This window comes from Notolepis coatsorum (genome assembly GCF_963971535.1).
Source record: "Notolepis coatsorum genome assembly, chromosome: 1".
NCBI lineage: Eukaryota > Metazoa > Chordata > Actinopteri > Aulopiformes > Paralepididae > Notolepis > Notolepis coatsorum.
In genome coordinates, this window is record NC_140165.1 from 312,981,519 (window position 1) to 313,005,590 (window position 24,072).

At 45.4% G+C, this 24,072-nt stretch overlaps 1 protein-coding gene across 1 annotated transcript in view; it reads right to left on the bottom strand.

Moving 5' to 3' along the window:
* Positions 1–846: 846 nt before the first annotated feature.
* The window catches only part of LOC311226186 (uncharacterized protein), a 30,876-nt gene continuing 7,650 nt past the window's right edge, over positions 847–24,072 (bottom strand). The window contains exons 3-4 of the mRNA XM_084311561.1: positions 8,894–8,970; positions 847–2,307 (exon numbers count right to left, since the gene is read on the bottom strand). Of these exons, the coding sequence (XP_084167687.1) occupies positions 1,832–2,307; positions 8,894–8,970 (553 nt within the window). The 3' untranslated portion in view covers positions 847–1,831. The remainder of the gene's footprint in view (positions 2,308–8,893; positions 8,971–24,072) is intronic.

A 24,072-nucleotide genomic window follows, 5' to 3' on the forward strand; every position in this document is an offset into this window, starting at 1 on the left:
AGCAGGAAGGGTACAACTCTATCAGCTGAGTAACAATGTTCATCAAAGTGTTGAGTGCTTTAGTGCCTTCAACAGGAGCACTCATTCAAGGGTACGACTATGCTATGTACCAAAGCACCTCAGGCAAAAAAAAAAAAAAAGGCTACAAACATCACAAAACAAACTGGTCAGACTACTGCTTGACCTTACTAAAACCCACCTCACCCCTGCCCATTTTGACATCCTAGGATGGCAGAGTACAGCAGCTTGCAATGAGCCTGGTCTACAAGATACACTACACCACTAAGATACCCATGTACATGTCAAAATACTTCGCAAAGGTCAGTGAATTCGACAACCACAACACCAGAGGGAGTTCCACAAATCATGTTCAACCCAGATTCTGCTCAAACAAGGGACTAAACACGTTTCGCAATTATGCTACAACAATGTGGAACGCCCTACCCACCTCCAAAACCGCTCTCAAAGAGTACCTACGGGAGGCTACAATTCGAAACTGGCCCCCGTAAATGTCCAAACCCCCTAGTGTACAGTTTCGTCCCCCTCAAATGTATACCGGTATATTCTCTTTTAGGATCCCGGAGTCCTAGGTCCCATCAACATATTCAAACACTTATGTCATCATTTCTCAGTGACCTTGAGTCAGCGCCGCCATATTCACTCAGTTCAAATACGTATATTGACCCTCGTCTGGCTGTTAAACGTTAACTACAGGCAAGAGAGACAATTGTCGAGAACTGCACTGCCCTACATACATTTAGCCGACGCGTTTATCCAAAACAACGTACAAGTCAGCAGGAAGGGAACAATTCTGGCAGCTAAGGGTAAGTAACATTGTAAATCAAACAGTGTTGAGACTTTTTATTTCCCATGAATCGTTTAGTAGACTCAATGACAGTATATATATTTTTTAAAAAAAGCTTTAATGTTGATACAAAGAACAGAAAGTACAAAAATGCTCTCATTCCGAGTTTTATAATCGGTGAGAGAAGTTAGACGTCGATCACTTATACAAGTTCAGTCCATTCTAACAGCACATTTAAAATGCAGCCGTTGAGCAAAGCAAAAAAACACATTGAACAGCAGACTACATTAGGCGTGCATTTCACCAGTATGAAAGGAATTAACTTTTGGGAAACTGAACATACAGGACCCTCTGCTAATCTATATTTAAGATTAAAAAAAAATTACATGACTGAGGCATTGCTGCCGAGCAACACTATAGGAATGTACTATGAAACCCAAAAGCCTGTTTGAGCTACTAAATGGATTTCTCATTCAATAACTTGGCAGGAGGTAGGTTGGACAAGCATTAAAATGAAGGATAACTCAAACAAAAGTAAAGCCCTATTGAATTTCCCATACATCCAGGGGAAAACAGGAGCTGCTTAACAGTGCGAGGTAGGAATGGTGCTTCAAAATCCTGGTTGACAAGAAAAAAAAAAAAATTAGATCATTTCAATTTCTGAGTTTTCCAATTTCTCATTTAACGGCACCAATCAAATCAGATATTGTACTTAGTTAATAGGTGCGAGGTTAGAAAAAAAAGTTGTGAGAACAATTGCCCTCAAGTAGGAAAGAAATCTTCAACTTGAGTTTAAACATGGTTTGTCAATGAATGGCCAAAACTATGGATACATTTGCACGACGCTTGAGCTACTGCAACAACATACTACAAAGAGAATCGGGTCAACAACACATGGACATTTCCTAAGGGAGCGCATATTTTAAATACAGCCAGTCGATGGATGATCTTGAATCGGGGAGAGTTTCTCGTGTGCAGCATAGCTGTATGGTCCAGAGCGCTCCCAGTAGCTACCCCCGCTTCCAACTACTCCCTGTATCCACCGCCGCTTCTGTATCCACCACCGCCGTAACTCCTATCTCCACCGCCTCCGTAGCTTCCACCTCCACCGCCGTATCCTCCACCGCCTCTCCCGCCGCCATAGCTTCCTCCGCCTCCGTATCCTCCACCACCGCGACCTCTGCCGCCGCCGCCACCCTGCCCCGCTTCATTCACACGAATCTCTCTGCCGTCCACCGTCTGGCCGTTCATTCCATCCATCGCATCTTTGGCGTCCTGTGGGTTTTCATATGTAACAAAGCCGAAGCCGCGAGGCCTTCCAGTCTCTTTGTCTTTGATCACGTCGCATCTGGCGACGTTTCCGTACTTTGAGAATGCTGCCGCCAACGAGTCATCGGTGGTGTCGAAGCTCAGTCCGCCGACGAAAAGTTTTCCCTCGTCGGACATCTTTTGTCTGTAAGCTACAGTAGCAAACTCGTGGCAAATGGAGGACCTGTGCGGTGCTGCTGCAAGTGAAGAGGTGAGACATAATTAGCATAGTAGGTAGTAATATAGGTGAGGTACATTCCTTAGTTGGCATTATACAACGGCATGCAAATTTCTCGATTCTGATTGGCTGAAAGTCATTTTACACGTGTTTATTGCAAACAGTCCACGCTGGCTGGTCCTAGGACCCGCCCACAACCGAATCACTTCACATCACTCCGCCGGATCACAAGAGGACGGACAATAATCTTTACAAATGGATATGTTGATAGCGACTAAACGACTAAATATCAAGCGATTCTGTCACAGCGAATGTCTTAGTCATTTAAACAATGTTGGATGATGTAATTGATGAGTCTTGAATCATTGTGTAACAAAATAAAAATCGCGGATTGATTGATTGATTAATTTGCTATTTCTTTTTTCAATTTCTTTTTCTTTCTCTGACTGCAGCCCTCACTCTCACACTGTCCGACGCTGGCTCAGTCTCCACCCACCCCCCCCCCCCCCCCACACACACACCTGTCGCGGGATAGTCAGACTGAGAGAGAGCTGGGTGCTGCGCTGTTCTAAGTGAGCATGGCCTATTGAGTTGATTGATTGATTGATTGATTGCTAATTTTATTACTGTACGCTTGGTTTCCAACTGGTTAAGTTTAGGCCCTCTACAGTAGGTTTAAAAAAATAAATAAAAAAATAAGGCGAAGAAAACGTTTTTTTCCTATAGGGCAAAGAAAACGTTTTAATTTGTTTTACCTACTTTCTATAGAAGCATCTAAGAATGAAGTTCTATAGAAAGTAGGTCTGCATCCCCTTAACAATTGTGTGTATTGAGCCGTACTGTATTGTACCCATTCTGCATCTGGTAATAAAATGTTCAATCAATCATTCCAATAATACACAGTTGGATGTGTTAGTTGGTTGGATGCACTTCCGATCTGCTTCCACATGGAGGCAAATTGTCTTTTTTGTAGTTGTGGGAACTACTTTTTCTGGCGGATGTTTTTTTCAATAAATCTTCGATTAATGTGTGTTTATTGTATAGCAATAAGGTTGGATGAATGTGGCAGTTGTATAAAAGCTTTACACCACTTGCAGTCGTGATTTGTGAACAATAAACCATGCCTAGGGGGGTCTAACGACCCTCGGCTGCGCCTCGGGCCTAACAACCACCCCTAGGCATGGTTTATTGTTCACAAACCACTCCTGCGCGTGATGTAATGCTTAAATAGTACATGGTTATTTCGATGACTGACAATTGGGCGTGTTATGGTAATGGTTTGTTTTTGTAGGGCAGTGCAGATTTAACCCAATTATGGCCAGAAGGAATGGTTGACAGCCTACATTTAATTTCTGGGCCTGAGTGGTGGCAAGAGTTAGAATTCCCTTTGGAACATCAGTTAAGACCAGAATAGAATCAAAGCCTCTGATGAATCGACCTCAAACCCTGCCCTCTTTTCCTGATCCTCCAATCACAACTGTTGCTTTCCTCTGACAAAACAGTTTGTCCAAGGGAAGCAACAGTTGCTGTTACAAAGGGTCAGATTAAACCGAATATATGTATTTATTGATTGATATATATTGCATAGGATTTGTATATCGTCTGATATCCCTTGTGTATTCTTTGTACATATACACGGAATATCCCTTTAACCTAGTACAGACCATAATATTCGTTCTCCTATTGGACAGCGCCCCCTAGGCGCCAGCGGCCATACCCCCAATGCCGAGTTCAAAGCCACCGTCAAGGCTTGTCTGAACATGCCCGGTTCTGCCCAAGACTACGAGACAGGAATAAGGCTGGTACTAGTTTGTTCGCCCAACATATAAATATGGCGCAGGTGAATACAGAAGTAGTTCGAGTTACCCAAGTGAAGCCTCACCCACGATACGACGTGCGGTGAAGTAGGGCCCGTTTTTGCCCCAAAATAGAGTCTTGTCTTATCCTAATACGTTTGTTCAACGTATCGTTCGCTCCTTACTAGTAAAGCCTTCATCACGAGCAGGGAACAAAATTAACTTTTTGACTTACCAGCCATTTGGCTGGTAGATTTTAAAAACTACCAGCCAGGCAGATTTTTTACCAGCCAAAAATTTAAAATAGCTTTTTAGTATATCGCCATGTGTTATTATTACTATATAATACTCTCATATGCTATTTTCAATTAATATCATAAACAACATAAGGAATATTAGCATAATTTTGAGTGGACTGAAGGAATGAGTCAGCGTTAGTTTTAAATGCAAATAATTTATTGAAACATAGAAGTGGGGTCGGGGACACACACACTGTTTCAACTCACCACCCCCGCATCATATTGTAGTCTAGTCTGTCTTCAAACTTCCACTCCTCTCGAAACCTTTTTATATTTGAATATCAACATTATCTGTGCATCCTCAGTAATCCTCAGTTTACTACAATATACTCCTCTCCTGAGTCCTGACTAGTGACTTCATCGTCTTTCCAAACGCACGCACACACACAGAGAAAGGGAGAGTGCCCCCCCCCCCCATTTCCCTTTCCCCAGTCCACACTGTCTGCTGTTCTCTATGGCTCTGCCGCTGATCAGGATTAGCTTGTTAGCTTACGCTAACATAACGTTCATTTCGGGCGATGTGGGCATAAAGGAATGGCGACGATGCAATGCATGTTAGATGCATTTGACCCATTGTGAGAAGAAGAAAAAACCACAGACTTATTTCGGCTCGCAAAATAGGCGCACTGCTGTGTAGCTCTGCTCTCAGGGAACAAACTTAACTTTTGACTTACCAGCCATTTGGCTGGTAGATTTTAAAAACTACCAGCCAGGCAGATTTTTTACCAGCCATTGGCGGTTGGCTGGTACTTATTTTGTTCCCTGATCACGAGTCAACGACCAAGTGAAGTGAGCAACCGTGCGTCTAAATAGAGCACTTATAGCCGCGTGCGAATAGGATAGTAAAGTGTCAGAGCTTAGTGGAATAACGTCAAGTTCAACCTAGTTAATGTGAAGTACCGCGCACCGGAGAATCTACACCGGTGAATGCAGAGCCCCTTTCCGGCTGGATTATTATTATTATTGCTTTGGACCAGGCTGTTGGAGCGGAGAAGAATCGTCTACAACCCACTACTGTGTGGGATTTACCCGTGACGTGAGGAACATCATTCGAGCCCGTCTCAAGGAGAGGCTGGCCGGCTTTCACCTATGCTGCACGCATACTTGGATTACAGCTGCTGCTTTTCGTCTGCTGATCCAGGGAGTAATATACCGCCTCCCATAGCAGGAACTTATTGAGTCCCCGTGGATCCAGACTTTGCATTCGAACATTTCCTCCCCCTGCTGGCTTACAACCGGTGGGAACCCCCTACCAGTATCTCCCGCTGCCTCCCCAGAGTACCATAGATATAATTCCTAAGATTCAGGTTGTATTATTATCTCCTGCGTAATATGAGAATGGACATTCGTTATTGATTTGCCTACGCACATTCCTTTGCCTTATAAGCGCATTGAAAGTAAAGTATATTATGTATTCTTGCTGCTAATAAATATTCGTAAACCCAGATTTGTGTGGAACCGTATCATTGTGGAGGTGTTCTCATCATATACCTGTGTACTGTATGGCCAGTAGTAATGTACATAAGACGGTAGTGGTTTAATGATAACATACTTATTAATACAGTCAGGGAATTGTACCCCTCAGTTACAGTTGCGATTGGATAAAGAAAAGGGGCAGGGCTTATGTTACCGGCCTCAGACCTAGGGGAATCTGAGTCGGCACAAGCGATACAGACAAGGGTGCGCTGTGGATCTGTGAATGATGTAACCCCTTTCGGGTCTGTGATGCACGCCTGTCCGAAACCCTCGTGCAACCGAGTACCTTTGAAATTTCTCTGCGATACTTGTACAAGTTGTATGTCGAGCGTTTTGCTGAGGAGTTAATTGTGGGATTTTTCTATGAAGGTATAAGGGACTGTTCACTCGTCCAACCTTGTTGGCGTGCATCAGACCCGAAAGGGGCTATTAATGATGAATAGACACTAGGGACAGGTACCGAATTCGGTACTTTTGAGGTACCGAACCGAAACACGTCGGTACTACCGAGTATCGAATCAAGTGAGAAACCAAAAAATAAAAAATAAAAACGGGTTTTTTATTATTATTATTATTTTTTTACCCTTTTCTTTTCATGTCAACGTTCACACGCACAATATATGCTTACCTAGGATTTGACTTGATTCAACAACAAAGCAGTCGGAGCAATGACAAGCCGAAAACTGTCGAAATTGTAGTTATTTGAAGTTTTTTTTTACGACTGAGGTAGGTAAATTAAATTTCTTGAGACTAAAGTACCGAAAAAAGGTACCGTTGGGTACCGGTATCGATTCACAGGTACCGGTATCGGTTCAAATGTGAAAGGTACCCATCCCTAATAGACACGTTATCTCTTCTAGCCTCGCTCTACTGAGAGTGGTTTATTCTGACAAAATATTCCTTTAACATTCCAATACTCCAATTTACTTTGTAATTCTTATTGTACAATAATATAATAAACCAAATCATACAAAAATTAGGCCTGCCGCGATAAGCAATAAATCGATTAATTGCCGCGATAATTAAAATTAATGCAATGATTTTGACGGGCGCGATTAATTGCTATTTGCGCGTTTGTTTTAATGAGGCGGAACCAGTGCCCCTTGTCAGTCACTGTCCGTGTTGGGAGGCGGGCCGCTGGCTTTACTACAGAGCAGAGAGCACAGCACAGGAGCTCCGTGGGGCAACACCACATAGCTTAACTACATTTCTCAATAGTGTTGCTCCTTTTAACCAAGTAGCGTTATTTGTAGTGTAACGTTAGCGTTTTAACGTTAGTAGCTAACGTTAAAACTAACTTAAAGTTAGTTGTTCACCAACAATCTCAACATTTGTTTTATCATTAGCTCATGTCGATCTACTAGTAGCATCAGCAAGCTAACGTTAGCTGGCCCCAGTCCACTAGCAGCATGTCGATCTACCAGCAGCATCAGCAAGCTAACGTTAGCTGGCTCCAGTCCACTAGCAGCATGTCGAAGTAGTAGTAGCATCAGCAAGCTAACGTTAGCTGGCCCCAGTCCACTAGCAGCATGTCGAAGTAGTAGTAGCATCAGCAAGCTAACGTTAGCTGGCCCCAGTCCACCAGCAGCATCAGCAAGCTAGGATAATAACAACAATACTTCCGGTCCGGTCGGTGGGCTTCAAAATAAAAGTTTTGGGAAATAAATTTCTCAAAAAAAAATTCTCTAACCGGTCGCAATAATATCGCTTATCGCGATATTTTCGGGGGCAATTAATCGCCCAGCAAAATTTGTTATCGTGGCAGGCCTAACAAAAATACAATCTTCAAATGTATTCTTTAGGAAACGAAATAGTGCAAAACAATAAAAACCTTTTGGCATAAATTCAATCTGTATCCTTGATTGATCATCGTAACATATATGACACACACGACATACAGATAGAGAGTACTGCTCTACATCTATACATTTATGACGTACCAGATTTGCAAATACAGTACTGTTTGTGATACAAAAAGTGTCCAGAAAAAGAGTGTATACATTTGACGTAGAAACTGTACATTGGAGGAGGTTGGGTAGGTGGGGTGTGGTTGGGTGGGTGGGGGGGACTGTACATTGGAGGTGGGGGAGGGTTGGGTAGGGGACACTGTACATTGGAATACTGACAAAGCCATACTTGGTCATTTACTGTACAACTGGGTTAGGACATTTGTAGGGGCCAGTTTCTAATTGCAGTCTCCCGTAGGTGTTCTTTGAGAGTGTTTTTGAAAGTGGGTAGCGATTCACATTCCTTTACAGCTTTGGGTAGGGCGTTCCACATTGATGTGGCATAATTGCGAAACGCGTTTGAGCCGAATCTGGGTTTAACATGATTTGTGGAGCTCCCTCTGGTGTTGTGATCGTGGTATTCACTGACCTTTGGGAAGTATTTTGACATGTACATGGGTACCTTGGTCATGTAGTGTATCTTGTAGACCAGGCCCATTGCAAGTTGCTGACCAGGCCCATTGCAAGTTGCTTCTACTCTAAGCCATCCTAGGTTGTCAAAGTGGGCAGGGGTGAGGTGGGTTCTAGGAGTAAGGTCAAGCAGTAGTCTGACCAGTTAGTTTTGAGATGTTTGTAATTTTGTTTTTAGCGCCTTTGAGGTGCTTTGGTACCATGAGGTGCAAGCATAGTCGTAGTACCCTTGAAGTGCAACCAATAAACCCTTTTGCATCGCCATCTATATATTCTTACTTAAATACAAACGTAATACCTAATCCTGTAGTCAGAACAGTCACAAAAACCAATAGTACACATCTGAAATTGAATACACGTTACTAGCTACATAACCTTAGCTCAAATACACATAGACGGTAAAACGCTCTTACACACACGTTGTCACGTTCACATGCGCGCACCCACATGTACCGTCGGTGTAACACGCTAGCTAACAGTTAGCAATTATTCATTTAAAACTACTCGTCCAAACATGTTCGTGTACACACTCAAAACGTTACATAACATGTCACCGACAGTTCACATTCGTTTTTAAACATCTTTGGGAATGTTTTAGATAATTATTGTATTACCTGTGTGCTGTGTGAATGGAGAGAATAGACACGTTATTTCTTCTAGCCTCAGTAGCCTGGCTCTGCTGGCAGCGGTTTATTCTGACTGCGCATGCTTGGGAGCCAAGACTATACTGATTTCCTCTATCACTCACAGGAGCGCAGGAGCGCCATCTACTGACTTGGAAGTCTAGATTCAAGATTCAAGATTCAAGAGTTTTAATTGTCACGGCATACAGGTATACAATGAAATGCGGCTGGTCTTGCCCGCGACGATGTGCAATACAGTGGTACAACATATAATAGAATCCAATAAAAATACAGTGGTACAACATATTAATAGAATCCAATAAAACAGTGCAATAAACAGGTACATGGTGTGCCATCTCGGTATCTGTACATTAGTATTTACAGAGCATATAGGACATGCTAGTTAGCTTTAGTAGTGCAATACACTGTTCCTGATGTTATACTACTTTAAGTGGCCTTTCCTCTGGCCATAAGTGTGCGTGTGTGCGGCATGAGTGTTAAAGTGGCTGCTAGTGTGTGAGCGTGCTCAGCGTGCGTGTCGTGTATGTACTTGTGTGTGGATAGTTCAGTTTCTGTGTCTCTCAGTGTTCATTGTTCAAGGCTCTGATGGCCTGGGGGAAGAAGCTTAGCCTAAGCCTCTCCGTCTTAGTCTCTAGAATTCGCAGGCGTCTGCCTGACCTCAGCAGCTGAAACAGGCTGTTATTGGGGTGGTGGGGGTCTTTCATTATCCTGCAGGCTCTGGATTTGCACCTCTTGTCGTATAGAGCCTGCAGGGGAGGTAGCGCAATACCCGTGGTACGCTCGGCTGAGCGCACCACTCTCTGTAGGGCCTTCTTGTCCTGTGCCGTGCTGTTCCCATACCAGGCAGTGATGTTTCCGGTCAAGATGCTCTCTACAGCTCCTGAGTAGAAGGACTGGAGTATCTTCCCCGATACTCTGAACTTCCTTAACTGTCTCAGGTGGTAGAGGCGCTGCTTCGCTTTCTTTACTACTGTGGCTATGTGTGTTGACCATGTCAAGTCCTCTGAGATGTGGACCCCCAGGTACTTGAAGCTGCTCACCCTGTCCACGGTAGCCCCGTTAATCCTCAGTGGTGTGTGTGTCTCCCGCTGTCCTCTCCTATAATCCACGATCAGCTCCTTGGTTTTACCAATGTTCAGGAGCAGGCTGTTGTCCTGGCACCAACGTTCCAGTACCTCAACCTCCTCCCGGTAGGCCTTCTCGTCGTTGTCCGAGATCAGCCCCACCACCACCGTGTCGTCGGCGAACTTCACAATGGAGTTGGAGCTGAACTTGGCCACACAGTCGTGTGTGTAGAGTGAGTACAGCAGGGGGCTTAGAACACAGCCCTGGGGGGACCCGATGCTCAGGGTGATAAGATGTAGCATCTCATTCAAAAGTAAATTACTGTTAAGAGTAGTTGTGAATAATCTTAAAAAATAGGGGGTGTATGTTTTTGTATAAAACTTTACATGGAGGCATTTTCAAACCCTCTACAATTACATAAATTGAAAAAGGTCTGAACTTGGCCTGGCTCACTCCTACGACCTTACTGGACACCTCAACGAGCCTGCTTAGACTGGGCTGTTCATGTCTGGAGAATTAAATGTCTGAACCAGATGTCAATACAAAAGAGATTCAATAAATAATTCAGTGACAATTGACTTTAGGGGGTACAGATAACAACTAAGAAACCAGTGCATAGGAACACATTCAACCTGATTAGTTACCTTTAGAATTAGAGGTAAACAATCATTTTGGGTAAATTGAGTTGAGTCAAATGGATAGTTCACCAAATGTAATTGGAAAGCCTTCAGGTAGAAGCCATTCAGGAAGGATTTCCTTTAACTGAGGATCTATTTAAATAGAGAGTCCAAATAATTTTATTCAGTAACCACCTCAATCGCCCGGCCTTGAATTAATTATAAGTTAATTATAAGTTAGGCTACTACTTGTCTGAATCTCACCCTCAAGGCAAAACTCTTGTATTAACGTCACAATTTCCAGTAAAAGTTTATCGTTTCTCAGATTACTTCTCTCTAAAAATCAATCTAGACTGTGGCTTTTGATTGGTCCTGGATTTATTCATAACTTCACAGCAATATATAAAATCAGGCCAGTAGGCCCTGTGATATGATATGATACATTTATTTATATTGCACCCCTCAACCAATAGTTACATCGGCCCGGGGCGCTGGCCGGGAAAGAAAGAAAAACAGAAAGACAGGAACAATACGAAAACAGAAAAAAAGTGCATGCAGGCCAACCAAGCAGACAGAGAACGGACACCAGTCATACTACAATACAAAAACTATCTCATGGATTTTTTAATGGCGAAAAAGGTGGGTTTTGAGCATGGCCTTAAAAGTCTGTAGAGTGCTTGCAGATTTTAAGTTGAGTTGGAGCTTGTTCCAGAGTGTCGGTTTTGAATTGATTGATTGACAACTTTATTAACAGATTGCAGAATGGGTACAGTACAGTACAGCTCAATACATAAAAATTTTAAGGGGATTCAGACCAGAGAAAGACTTTCGTCTTGTTTACATCAGGGTCCCCCATTTTCAATTCATCATAACATATATGACATACATGACATACAGATAGACAGTACTGCTACATCTATACATTTATGACATACCAGATTTGCAAATACAGTACTGTTTGTGATACGAAAAGAGTCCAGAAAAGAGAGTATATACATTTGACGTATTTTTTACAGAAGTAGCCCAAGGTAGTGTGATGTGAATGGGCCGAAGTAATGACGTCAGGAGCAGGGACTCAAGTGGCTTCATTATTGAACTCAGGTGTTGCTGATTGTGTGCGGGGAAGAGACGCTGAGACTATTGATAAGCCAGTGGGACTCAGATATCGGGGTTGGAGCACGCAAGCAGTAACCAGACTCTGGTAGGGCCCGGGGGGTGGGGTCGATCGTGGAGAGTTATCCACCGGCGATGAAGATAAGTTAGCCAGCCGTCCACAGGTACCGGTAGCGAGAGGAGGGGAGGCTTACCCTCCTGGAGACAGATAGGGACGGGACATAGAGGGTACTGAGTTACATCGCTCCCAAAGACCTTATACTTGGCACGTCCTCGCGGACACCGAGTACGTTTACCAGGTTACAAATCAAACTGCAACCTGGAGGACCACCGTGTGCCGGAACATTCGCCCGGAGAGTTGGACGGGGTCCAAGCTTCGACCCTCGGGGGGGGGGGGGGGGGGGGGGGTCGCGCCGTGCGGCGAGTTAAGTCCACTGTTACCCACATTTGCACTTATATAGGATGTTGTATTATGCTCTTTTTATAAGCTGTATAGGCCTACTGTGTAAATTGATATTGTATTGTATATGGTATTATTAGGGTATCCTATAGTTATGCTCTTTGTATTCTACCGTGCCTCTTAATTTTATCTGCATATAGGCTATTTCTTCCTATCCCCTATTTATGCCCTATTTATTGTATAACCAAGCCGGTAGGATATTGAGTATGACCGATTGAGGAGGGACATGGGAAGACGAGAGGGGGGATTAATTATTGCCAGAAGAGTGTTCCTTAATTAACTATGGTTCAATGTGTTTTGCAAATGCCTCGTCGAGAGGGTGTCTAAAGTGCGTGGTTTATTAAGCCTTTTGTTCCAAGGGCTGTGCCTCTTACAGAGGGTGTTTAATGTGTGGGATTAAACACACCGTGGTGTGTGCAATTGCTGTGCCTCTTACCGAGGGTGTTTAATGCGTGGGATTAGACACACTGTGGTGTGCAGTTGCAGTGCCTCATATAAGAGGGTGTTTAATAGGTGGGATTAGACACACCGTGTTTTATAATTGCAGTGCCTCATATAAGAGGGTGTTGTATAATAGGAGTCCTACGGTACCCAATTGGTCCTCTTAATTAATAGATCCCGTGTCCTCGGTATAATCGCTTAGTATAGGTACTTGAATGAAATAAAGTTGTTACTTCTTGTACCCCGGTTGTGAAGTTGGTTATTTCAGGGCATTAGGACTGCGAAACCTCTGCCTATAAGCTTCGGGCACAAGCTCATATGCACGAAGGATGGCAGCCTTCACAGTATCATACAGTAAACTATCTTCTAGGGAAAGTGTTGAACAAACCTCTTGGGCTTTACCAGTCAATTTGCATTGAAGCAACAAAGGCCAGACCTCTCTTGGCCAGCGCAATGAAGCAGCAATACGCTCAAACACATTAAAATAAGTATCAACTTCTGTCTCTCGGAACGGAGGCACCAAAGCAATGTGTTTACTTATATCAAAAGTGTGTGATGAATAAGCTGTGGAGGAGGACATACCCGGGCCTTGTGGAGGAGTCGGTGTAGCAGAGTTGGATCCACTCCTTTGGTCTCCCAGCTCCAACTCCCGCAGTCTGAGCTCTTTTTCCACCTCCAGCTCCAACCTACGAATTTTAACAGCCCTTTCATTTTCTGCCTCAAGCTCCATTTTATGAAGCCGATACTCCGCCTCACGTGCTTGTGCCTTCTCCTGAGCCTCCATCTGGAGACGGGCTATTCTAACCTTGACCTGGGCCCCTTCTCGAGACCCAGTTGACACAGGAGAGGCCAAGTGAAAATGTGGCAATGTGACTTTCACACCTGCCATCTCAGCACCATGAGCTTGCTCCTCAGAAGGCTGTGCTTCCGTAGGTTCACCAGGAGGACTTGCATGTTCATCAGAGACCACAGGTAAAACAAGCGTCCCCTGCTCCAACAGCTTATCTACCACAAGACACCTGATATCCTGCTTAAGATGCTTTTGTTGAACCGAGAGTTTAAAATGTGTGGCAATCTCCACTAAGTCTGCCTTGCGGCAGCTATCCAGCGCTTCCAAGTAAGATTGCTCAAGAATTTCCCCAGATCAAAAGTACTAACTGCCATTTTTTTTACACAAATGCCATTTCTACACACAAATTAATTAATTACTATACAAGTGTAAACAAACACAGTTCACCAAATCCATCAACCAACAATTGAACACGGGTTACAAGATCCAGGCAGAGCCCCCATTTATGTTACGACCCCTGTGAGTCTAAGGGTAAAGGGCTGTAACATAACAGTTGGTTGACAGAAAAGATGGACCACGTTTGTAAACAACAATGATATTTATTGATAGATGCAAAGGAAGCACATGTAGCTCAAGGGTGAGCCCAGGCCAAAACAACAAACAAACACCACTATACTCCAAATAAACCCAATCTAATCTATGGTAAAAGAAATTACATTACCTAAACTACTCTTACCTAACCAAAACAGGAGAAAACAATATCCAAAGGAAATGGCAGCTCACCCCATCTGTGCTTCCTGAGAAAGAGAGAAAAACACATTAATGATACATAAAACAAAGGCAGAATATATACAAAAACAAACTATAACTAGCAATGCTCTCTCTGTGGCCATACACACACAAGGCAATTTCCACTAAGCACAAAGGCCAATAAACGAAATGCAATATTGTCAAAGTCAAGGTTACAATATCACACTAGGCCTAGCCTCATGCCAGAGAGAGAGAGTGACTGAAGCGAGAAGCCATGTTTTAACAGGTGTGTGGTGATCCATGATTGGGTGGTGTTGATTGAGTGTTGGAGTCTGGAAAACCATCCACCAATCGGTGCTGTGCTGGGTAATGGAAGGGCAGGCCTGGCAGGGACCAATGGTGGAGGGAACAATGGCTGGAGGGAGGAAAGAAAAATGGAGAACACACACCCATGGAGACACACACTGGGGAATATATACATTGGGATGTAACAAGCAGTTTCCCTGCTAAATAGCAGTTTCTCCTGCTACTGGTATAACTCACGTATTTATTACATTGGTGACAGCGGTGGGATATAGAATAAATATGCCTGGAGATAACCAACCGCCGGCTGAGGCCGGCCCAAGTCGATCAGACGCGTCTCCTTCCCCTAGTAGTAATCTGGCTATGTCCCGACCCATTTTTATGCCTGAGACTTTCACTGGTGCCGGCCGGGAATGGTCTGATTGGGCTGAACAGTTTGAAATGGCCGCTGGGGTTAATAATTGGAGCGAATCATTGAGACTAAAATGTATGAGTCTTCTCTTGTCAGGTCGAGCCCGAGAGGTATATGGTGGGTTATCTGCCGCAGCTAAAGCTAATTATGCCTTACTGAAAGAAGCAATGGGTAGATGCTTAGAACCATGTGATAGTGATGATTGGAGCAGGGCCACCTTCTCTTCTCGTAAGAGGCTACATAAGGAGAGTATCCGAGAATTTGGTATTGCGCTTCGGAGGCTGGTTGTTAAAGCGTACCCCTCAGCGGACGCCCACACCCAAGATTTATTGGCTAAGGATCATTTTATTTCCAATGTTGGGAATGGGGAATTGCGAGTTAGCCTTCGCAGTGCCAAACCTACAACCTTAGAGGATGCCATTAATTTTGCTGCAGAATTGGAGCTGATTAGGGAGTTGGAGGGTAGTAAATTGGCCTCTGATGCACAGGTGCGTGGAGTCACTGAGCAATCTGGGCGTGACAAACAAATGGATACGCTGCTTGGGGTCGTAGAGGGCCTGCGGCAGGAAGTTAAGTCTCTGAAAACCACTGTACAGACTATAGCCAATTCAAGCCAATCTGTTCCTAAACCTACACCTACCGTGTCTGCTCCCCTTCCATACTCTGTTAGTGCCCCCATTCCCCCGACTAGACGTGAGGGAGAAAGAGAGAGGGGTTGCTGGGAATGTGGGTGTAATCGTCACTTCAGATGCGACTGTCCTTATTTACAGGAAAACTAGAGGGGGTGTGCACAGAGGGTCCAATGCCCGCCCCCATTTCTGAGTCTACTGTGGCCCCTGACAGCTTGAAGGGTGGTTCGGGATATCTCCAAGCTAAGATAGGTGGGTTAGACTGTCATGTACTTGTAGATACTGGAGCTTCTAGCTCTGTCATTCCTAAACAACTGTGGCTCTCTGCTACAAAAGGGGGATGTGATCTGTTAGATTATGTTGGGCAGGCTACAGCAGCTAATGGGGGGGGGGGGGATGAGCATTCTGGGATGCTGGCAGACGGTATGTCAACTGGAGTCACTCGCGCTGGTAGCAACATTTTTGGTTGCTGACATTCCCTCTGATGAGATTTTGCTTGGATTTGATTTTCTTTCAACATATGGTGCGGTGGTTGATTTGGGAAAGAAACAATGTCAGATAATGGGCAGGAAATTTCCCCTGGTTGACCCTAACCCCTCATTAGAGCCTCAGGCTGTGATAGTGCTGTCTGACACCCTGGTGCCCCCATGCAGTGAAATTATTATTTTAGGTCAGGTCCAGAGCAGATGGGGAGATTATGCAGCAGCAATGCTGGAACCCTCCACTTCCATTTCCAAACAGTGTGATGTTTTGGTAGCTCGGGTGGTATGTAGAGTCCAGCAGGGCATATTACCGGTGAGGGTTATTAATGTCACTAATGAGGATATTATGCTAAAACGTGGCATGAAAGTAGGCACCCTATTCACTGATATTGAAATAGAGGAAGGGAGGGGGGGGGGTTGCATGACGAGAGGGAGGGGGGAAAAACCTTGCAGCCTTGGACAGTTGATACACTCATGCGTCAGTTTGGCGTGGAGGAGAGGGGTCTTGTCCCTGATGAGTTAAAGGCAGTCAGGGAGTTACTGCATAAGAACCTCACTGTGTTTAGTCAGGGGGAGACTGACTTAGGCAGGACTCATCTGACGCCGCATGAGATTGATACGGGGGATGCAAAGCCAATAAAGATGCACCCCAGAAGGGTCCCCCTCCATTTACAGCAAGAGGTGACGAGCCACTTGAAGCAAATGCTCGATAGTGGGATAGTTCGGCCATCTTGTAGCCCATGGGCGTCTCCCATTGTACTGGTAAAAAAGAAAGGGGGTGGGCTCCGGTTCTGTGTTGATTATAGGAAACTCAATGAGGTTACTAGAAAGGACGCATACCCCCTCCCTAGGATTGATGATGCCCTGGATAGCCTTTGTCATGCTTGTTGGTTTTCCACCCTGGATTTAGCGAGCGGCTATTGGCAGGTGGAAGTAGACCCAAAAGACCGCCATAAAACTGCATTCACCACCCGTCAGGGGCTATTTGAGTTCAATGTGATGAGTTTTGGCCTTTGCAATGCACCCAGCACTTTTCAGAGGTTGATGGACCTAATTCTGGCTGATCTGCAGTGGACTACCTGCTTAGTGTATTTGGATGATATAATTGTATTTGGGCGCACTTTCCATGAACATCTAACACGCCTGAGTGGTGTGCTGGAAAAACTTCAGCAGGCCAACCTTAAGGTTAAACCATCCAAGTGTGACTTGTTTTCAACGAGAGTCCAGTACCTCGGACATGTAATCTCTAGTGAGGGAGTGATGCCAGATGCTGCTAAAGTGGAGGCAGTCAGAGAGTGGCCTGTTCCTACCAGCCAGACTGAGGTTAAGAGTTTTTTGGGACTAGCCTCATATTATAGGCGCTTTGTGAAAGGGTTTGCTGACATTGCCCGGCCTCTGCACCAGTTGACAGAAAAGGGGAGGCACTTTCGCTGGAGTGAGGACTGTCAGGGAGCCTTTGAGCAGCTCAAGTGTAGTTTGATTACCACCCCTGTTTTGGCTTATCCCGACCCCAGTAAACCATTTATCCTGGATACGGATGCAAGTGACGTGGGGATTGGGGCAGTATTGTCTCAAGAGGAGGGAGGACTCGAGAGAGTAATAGCATATGCTAGCAGGGCTCTTACAAAACAGGAACGTAAATATGCCACCACTAAGAAAGAACTTTTGAGTATGGTAGCGTTTACCAAATACTTCAAGCACTATTTGTTGGGTAGGGAGTTTGTGTTGCGAACTGACCACAATTCTCTCCGTTGGCTTCATAACTTTCAGGACTTGGAGGGGCAGTTGGCTCGTTGGCTTGAACAATTGGCCAATTTCCAGTATAAAATTGTGCATCGTCCAGGCAAGCTACACAGCAATGCTGATGCCCTTTCTAGGCTGCCGGCTTTTTTGGAAAAAGAAATATCTGACCAGAAGGCCTCTCAGGCAATAACAGACAGGGCTGCTGTAAGGATGTGCGCAGTACAGGAAGCTCTGCCTTCTGTAGTGTCCAGTGGGGAAAAAGAGACTGATGAGTTAGCCGATGCACAGATGGCCGATAGTGAGTTAAGACAAATAATTAACTTTAAAAATCAGGTTGGTTTTGGTTCAATACCGGTAGACGCTGGCCTGCAGAATTATGCTACTGTGTGGAGTCAGCTCCAAGTGCAGGGGGATAGGCTGGTGCGGATTCCTCCTGCAAATTCCGATGCAGCCTCTCGGGTACAGGTGGTGCTCCCTCAGTCAATGGTGCCTGGGGTTTTAGAGCAGCTGCACAATGTCTCCACCGGGGGGCACTTGGGGGTGCAGAAGCTGCAAGGGAAAGTTAAAGACCGGTTCTATTGGCCAGGCTGGTTTGGCGATGTCAAGAGATGGGTTAGAGAATGTGTCGATTGTGGTTCAAGGAAGAGTCAGGGGAAGCGGCCATGTGCACCCCTACAGACATCCAGGGTATCTAGGCCTTTTGAACGGGTGGCACTCGACATTCTTGGCCCCCTCCCCGAGACCCCTGGGAAAAATAAGTATATTTTGGTTGTGGGGGACTATTTTTCCAATTGGACAGAGTCTTTTCCATTGCCTAACCAGGAAGCATGGACAATTGCCAAAGTCTTGACCGAGGAGTGGGTGTGTCGTTTTGGGGCGCCAAGGAGTATCCACTCCGACCAAGGTCGTAACTTCAAGTCAAATCTATTCAGGGAGTTATGTAGGCTTCTGCACATGCAGAAAACAAGGACATCCCCCTACCACCCCCAGTCAGATGGCCTGGTGGAGCACTTTAATCGAACCCTTTTGTCCATGTTGTCTCTCTTTGTGGAGGACAATCAGTTAAACTGGGACACACTGTTGCCTTATGTTATGTTGGCCTATCGTAGTAGTGTGCATGCTAGCACCTCCTTCACCCCATATAAAGTACTGTTTGGACAGGAAATTGTTCTGCCAGTAGATATTATGCTGAAGGTGGGCAATCAGGAGTCCTGTGACTCGGTGGACAATTATGTGTCTAGGTTGCGGAATACATTGTCCACGGTGGTGGAAGCAGTTAAAAGGCACCAGGCCAGGGCCTCGGAACAGCAGAAAAAGTCCTATTAAAAGTCAATACTATTCCGAGGGGGAATTGGTTTGGGTTCAGAATAAGGCCAGGAAGCGTGGGGTGTGTCCCAAGCTCCAGAGGCGGTACAAAGGTCCCTTTAGAGTGGTGGAGAGGGTGACCGAGGTGCTTTATAGGCTAGTGCTAGTGGAGGGAGGGCCAGAGAGTGTGGTTCACTTCAACCGACTCAAACCTTTCACCTCTTCTTTGACAGCCCCGTTAAATCCAGTCCCAGCATCCAGGAGAGCTAATCCGAGGAGTGGGCCAAACCTGGCTAGCCGGCGTCAGTCCTCGGGGTCCCCGTTTGGTGCCAGTTGGGTCGGCCATCGATCTTCCAGCCGGGATGGCTCTGCGGGGGGGAGGCCACCACCGGAGGACCAGACAGGCGGTGATCGGGGGCCGGAGGACGCAGAAGGAGCACAGGTGGGGCCAGTGGACCGGATCAGCGGTGATCGTGGGCCGGAGGACGCAGAGGGTGGACCGGAGGACTCAGAAGGAGCACAGGAGGCCCCAGGAGACCAGACCGCCAGTGATCGTGGGCCGGAGGAGGCAGAGGGGACACAGGGGGCTCCCGCTGCGACGGAAGCTGCGCCCCAGTCGGAGGTGGTTGTGTCCAGTCTGGGGCTGTAGGAAGGTCGGCCTGCAGGGTCTGTCGAGGAGGGACGTCCAGTACGCCAGCGGAGGGCACCCCGTTGGTCTTTAGACTACGACATGTCGGCGTAGGACTCGAGGACGAGTCCTTTCTTTAAGGGGGGGGGGGGTGTGATGTGAATGGGCCGAAGTAATGACGTCAGGAGCAGGGACTCAAGTGGCTTCATTATTGAACTCAGGTGTTGCTGATTGTGTGCGGGGAGTTAAGTCCACTGTTACCCACATTTGCACTTATATAGGATGTTGTATTATGCTCTATTTTTATAAGCTGTATAGGCCTACTGTGTAAATTGATATTGTATTGTATATGGTATTATTAGGGTATCCTATAGTTATGCTCTTTGTATTCTACCGTGCCTCTTAATTTTATCTGCATATAGGCTATTTCTTCCTATCCCCTATTTATGCCCTATTTATTGTATAACCAAGCCGGTAGGATATTGAGTATGACCGATTGAGGAGGGACATGGGAAGACGAGAGGGGGGATTAATTATTGCCGGAAGAGTGTTCCTTAATTAACTATGGTTCAATGTGTTTTGCAAATGCCTCGTCGAGAGGGTGTCTAAAGTGCGTGGTTTATTAAGCCTTTTGTTCCAAGGGCTGTGCCTCTTACAGAGGGTGTTTAATGTGTGGGATTAAACACACCGTGGTGTGTGCAATTGCTGTGCCTCTTACCGAGGGTGTTTAATGCATGGGATTAGACACACCGTGGTGTGCAGTTGCAGTGCCTCATATGAGAGGGTGTTTAATAGGTGGGATTAGACACACCGTGTTTTATAATTGCAGTGCCTCATATAAGAGGGTGTTGTATAATAGGAGTCCTACGGTACCTACGGAACACCCTGAAGACTCTGGCAGGAGCACTCATTCAGGGGTACTACGACTATGCTTGCACCTCATGGTACCAAAGCACCTCAAAGGCGCTAAAAACAAAATTACAAACATCTCAAAACAAACTGGTCAGACTACTGCTTGACCTTACTCCTAGAACCCACCTCACCCCTGCCCACTTTGACAACCTAGGATGGCTTAGAGTAGACGACAGAGTACAGCAACTTGCAATGGGCCTGGTCTACAAGATACACTACACGACCAAGGTACCCATGTACATGTCAAAATACTTTCCAAAGGTCAGTGAATACCACGATCACAACACCAGAGGGAGCTCCACAAATCATGTTAAACCCAGATTCGGCTCAAATAAGGGACTAAACACGTTTCGCAATTATGCCACATCAATGTGGAACGCCCTACCCAAAGCTGTAAAGGAATGTGGATCACTACCCACTTTCAAAACCTCTCTCAAGGGACACCTACGGGAGACTGCAATTCAACACTGGCCCCTGTAAATATCCTAACCCAATCATTCCAACCCCCTCCAATGTACAGTCATTTACCTAGTATGGTTTTGTCAATAGTTCAATGTACAATTGTGTTTGTTTGTACAGTGTCTCCTCCCCCCCCCCCCTCAATGTACAGTGTTACTTGTTTATACAGTGTGCCCCCCGCCCCCCCCCCCCCCCAACCACCTCCAATGTAAATTACCCAGTATGGTTGTCAATATCCCAATGTACCCAACCCCCCCCACCCAACCTCCAATGTACAGTTTCTACGTCAAATGTATATACTCCCTTTTCTTGACTCCTTCTGTATCACAAACAGTACTGTATTTGCAAATCTGGTATGTCATAAATGTATAGATGTAGCAGTACTGACTATCTGTATGTCATGTATGTCATATATGTCTATATGAATTGAAAATGGGGGACCCTGATGGAAACAAGACAAACGTCTTTCTCAGGTCTGCATCCCCTTAACAATTGTATGTATTGAGCCGTACTGTATTGTACCCATTCTGCAATCTGTTAAATAAAGTTTTCATTCATTCATTCATTCATTCACCCAATTGGTCCTCTTAATTAATAGATCCCGTGTCCTCGGTATAATCGCTTAGTATAGGTACTTGAATGAAATAAAGTTGTTACTTCTTGTACCCCGGTTGTGAAGTTGGTTATTTCAGGGCATTAGGACAAATAGCAGTTTCCCTGCTAAATAGCAGTTTCTCCTGCTACTGCATAACTCACGTATTTATTACAGTAGCTACGTATACACCCAACAACAACAGCTCGTGAAACGTGACAAACGGCCGTGTGTGGAGACATAAAGCATAGCTCCAGAGTGCTTTGATCGCATTTTGCGAACTAAATCAGTCACTAAAAATGGTCTCAGTCTCTATCTTCTCTGCTCCCCTTTTAATTCTATCAGCGTTTTTTTAACACCCCTATTACGTTTGTCTCCCTTTAAATTTTCCACCAGCTTCTCCATAGTAACTTCGATTGGTATTCCAGAAATGACCCCCTTTCACCCACCATCCCTCTTCTCCCCAACTCTTATTACTCTGGAAATATTGATTTCCAATACTACTCAATACCTTTGCCTTCTCCACCTGCTCTATATTTCTACATCCTAAAAGCAAGTTTCCATCTCTCAACACTTTTGCGTACTCCACTTCTCCTAATTGCTTTATGAGTTTTGTTAACTTTAATGGCCCGATTTTTTTTAACTCCCTCTTCTCCCTCAAATCTCACCACTACATTCAGAAAATCTACCCTACCCTCAGACCCACTTGGTCTACTTCCTTCCTTTTTCTTTCTCTTATGGCCATTCCCCTCCTTTTCCCTGCTCCTTTCCTCCACCTTTTCCCTTCCTTCTCCCCTGGGCTCCCCCTCACTATACTCCATACTGACACTATCTGTCTCCTTTCCTGCCAGAGTTTTCAGCCAAACCTGCTCCCCCATCACTGTCACTATCGGAGGAGATTGCAGACAAACTGCCGATTATTACATTTTAAAAAATGTTTTATTTACCCAGTGTAGGTTCGCGGAGCACGGATGCTATTTTTCAGCTACGCCCTGCTTCACATTCACACAGTTCCATTCACACCTGGGAGCTGCCCAGTACAACCACAGTCTGACACTGTTGGCCACTGAGCAATTCCACTGGAGTAGTTGGGGGTTTAGTGCCTTGCTCAAGGGCACTTCAGCGGTTGGTGTTAAGGGTATGGGAGAGAGTTATTCATTCACTTCCCCAGCCCAGATTTGTCCTGCCGGTCCGGGGGATCGAACCGGCGAACTTCTGGTCACAAACCTGCTTCTCTAACCTTTAGGCCACCGCTGCCCACATCCGCTCCTATACTTCCATATGCCAACCTCTCCTCCTCGAGGAGCCTGGCCCAGGGACTCAGACAAGAGTGGAGCAATGACATTCACCCTATAACCCAAAAAAGATACACTTCTAGCAAATGTTCTCAGCAGCCCCACCAACAAACTGAACAAGCTGGTAGCTCCCCTCCTTCCCCAAGCCGTCAGAAGTTTCCCCAAACAAATGTCCGCTTGCCGGTCACACACCGATCACGCACAATAGCAGGTCAGACTACTGCTTGACCTCACTCCTAGAACACACCTGACCCCAGCCCATTTTGACAACCTAGGATGGCTTAGAGTAGACGAGTACAACAACTTGCAATGGGCCTGGTCTACAAGATACACTACACCACTGAGGTACCCATGTACATATGGAGGTAATTCCCAAAGGTCAGTAAATACCACGACCACAAGACCAGAGGGAGTTCCACAAATCATGTGCAACCCAGATTCGGCTCAAACAAGGAACTTGACTTAACACGTTTCGTAATTATGCCACATCAATGTGGAACGCCCTACCCACAGCCGTAAAAAATAAATTAATCTCTACCCACCTTCAAAACCGCTCTCAAAGAGCACCTACGGGAGGCTGCAATTCGAAACTGGCCCCCGTAAATGTCTGAACGAATCAAAGATGGAGAACTGTCCTACACAGGTATACAGTTATATTTGATTTTTATTTATTTTTTTGGTAGTCCATCATACAGGCCCTGGCTGTTCTGAAGACAGTCTCACTGCAGGCAGCAGAACAGGTCTTCCTCTCTGGTCCCGATTGAAAACGTTATTAACAGATTGCAGAATGGGTACGATACAGTACGGCTCGATACACACAATTGTTAAGGGGATGCAGACCAGAGAAAGACTTGTCTTGTTTACATCAGGGTCCCCCCATTTTTAATTCATCATGACATTTATGACATACACAACATACAGATATACAGTACTGTTTAAGAGACAGAGATTCTAAAAGAGAATATATACATTTGAGGGGGAAGAAACTGTACATTGGAGGGGGTTGGGTTGGACATTTACCGGGGCCAGTTTCAAATGGCAGCCTCCCGTAGGTGCTCTTTGAGAGCGGTTTTGAAGGTGGGTAGGGATTCACATTATTTTACGGCTGTGGGTAGGGTGTTCCACATTGTTGTGGCATAATTGCGAAACGTGT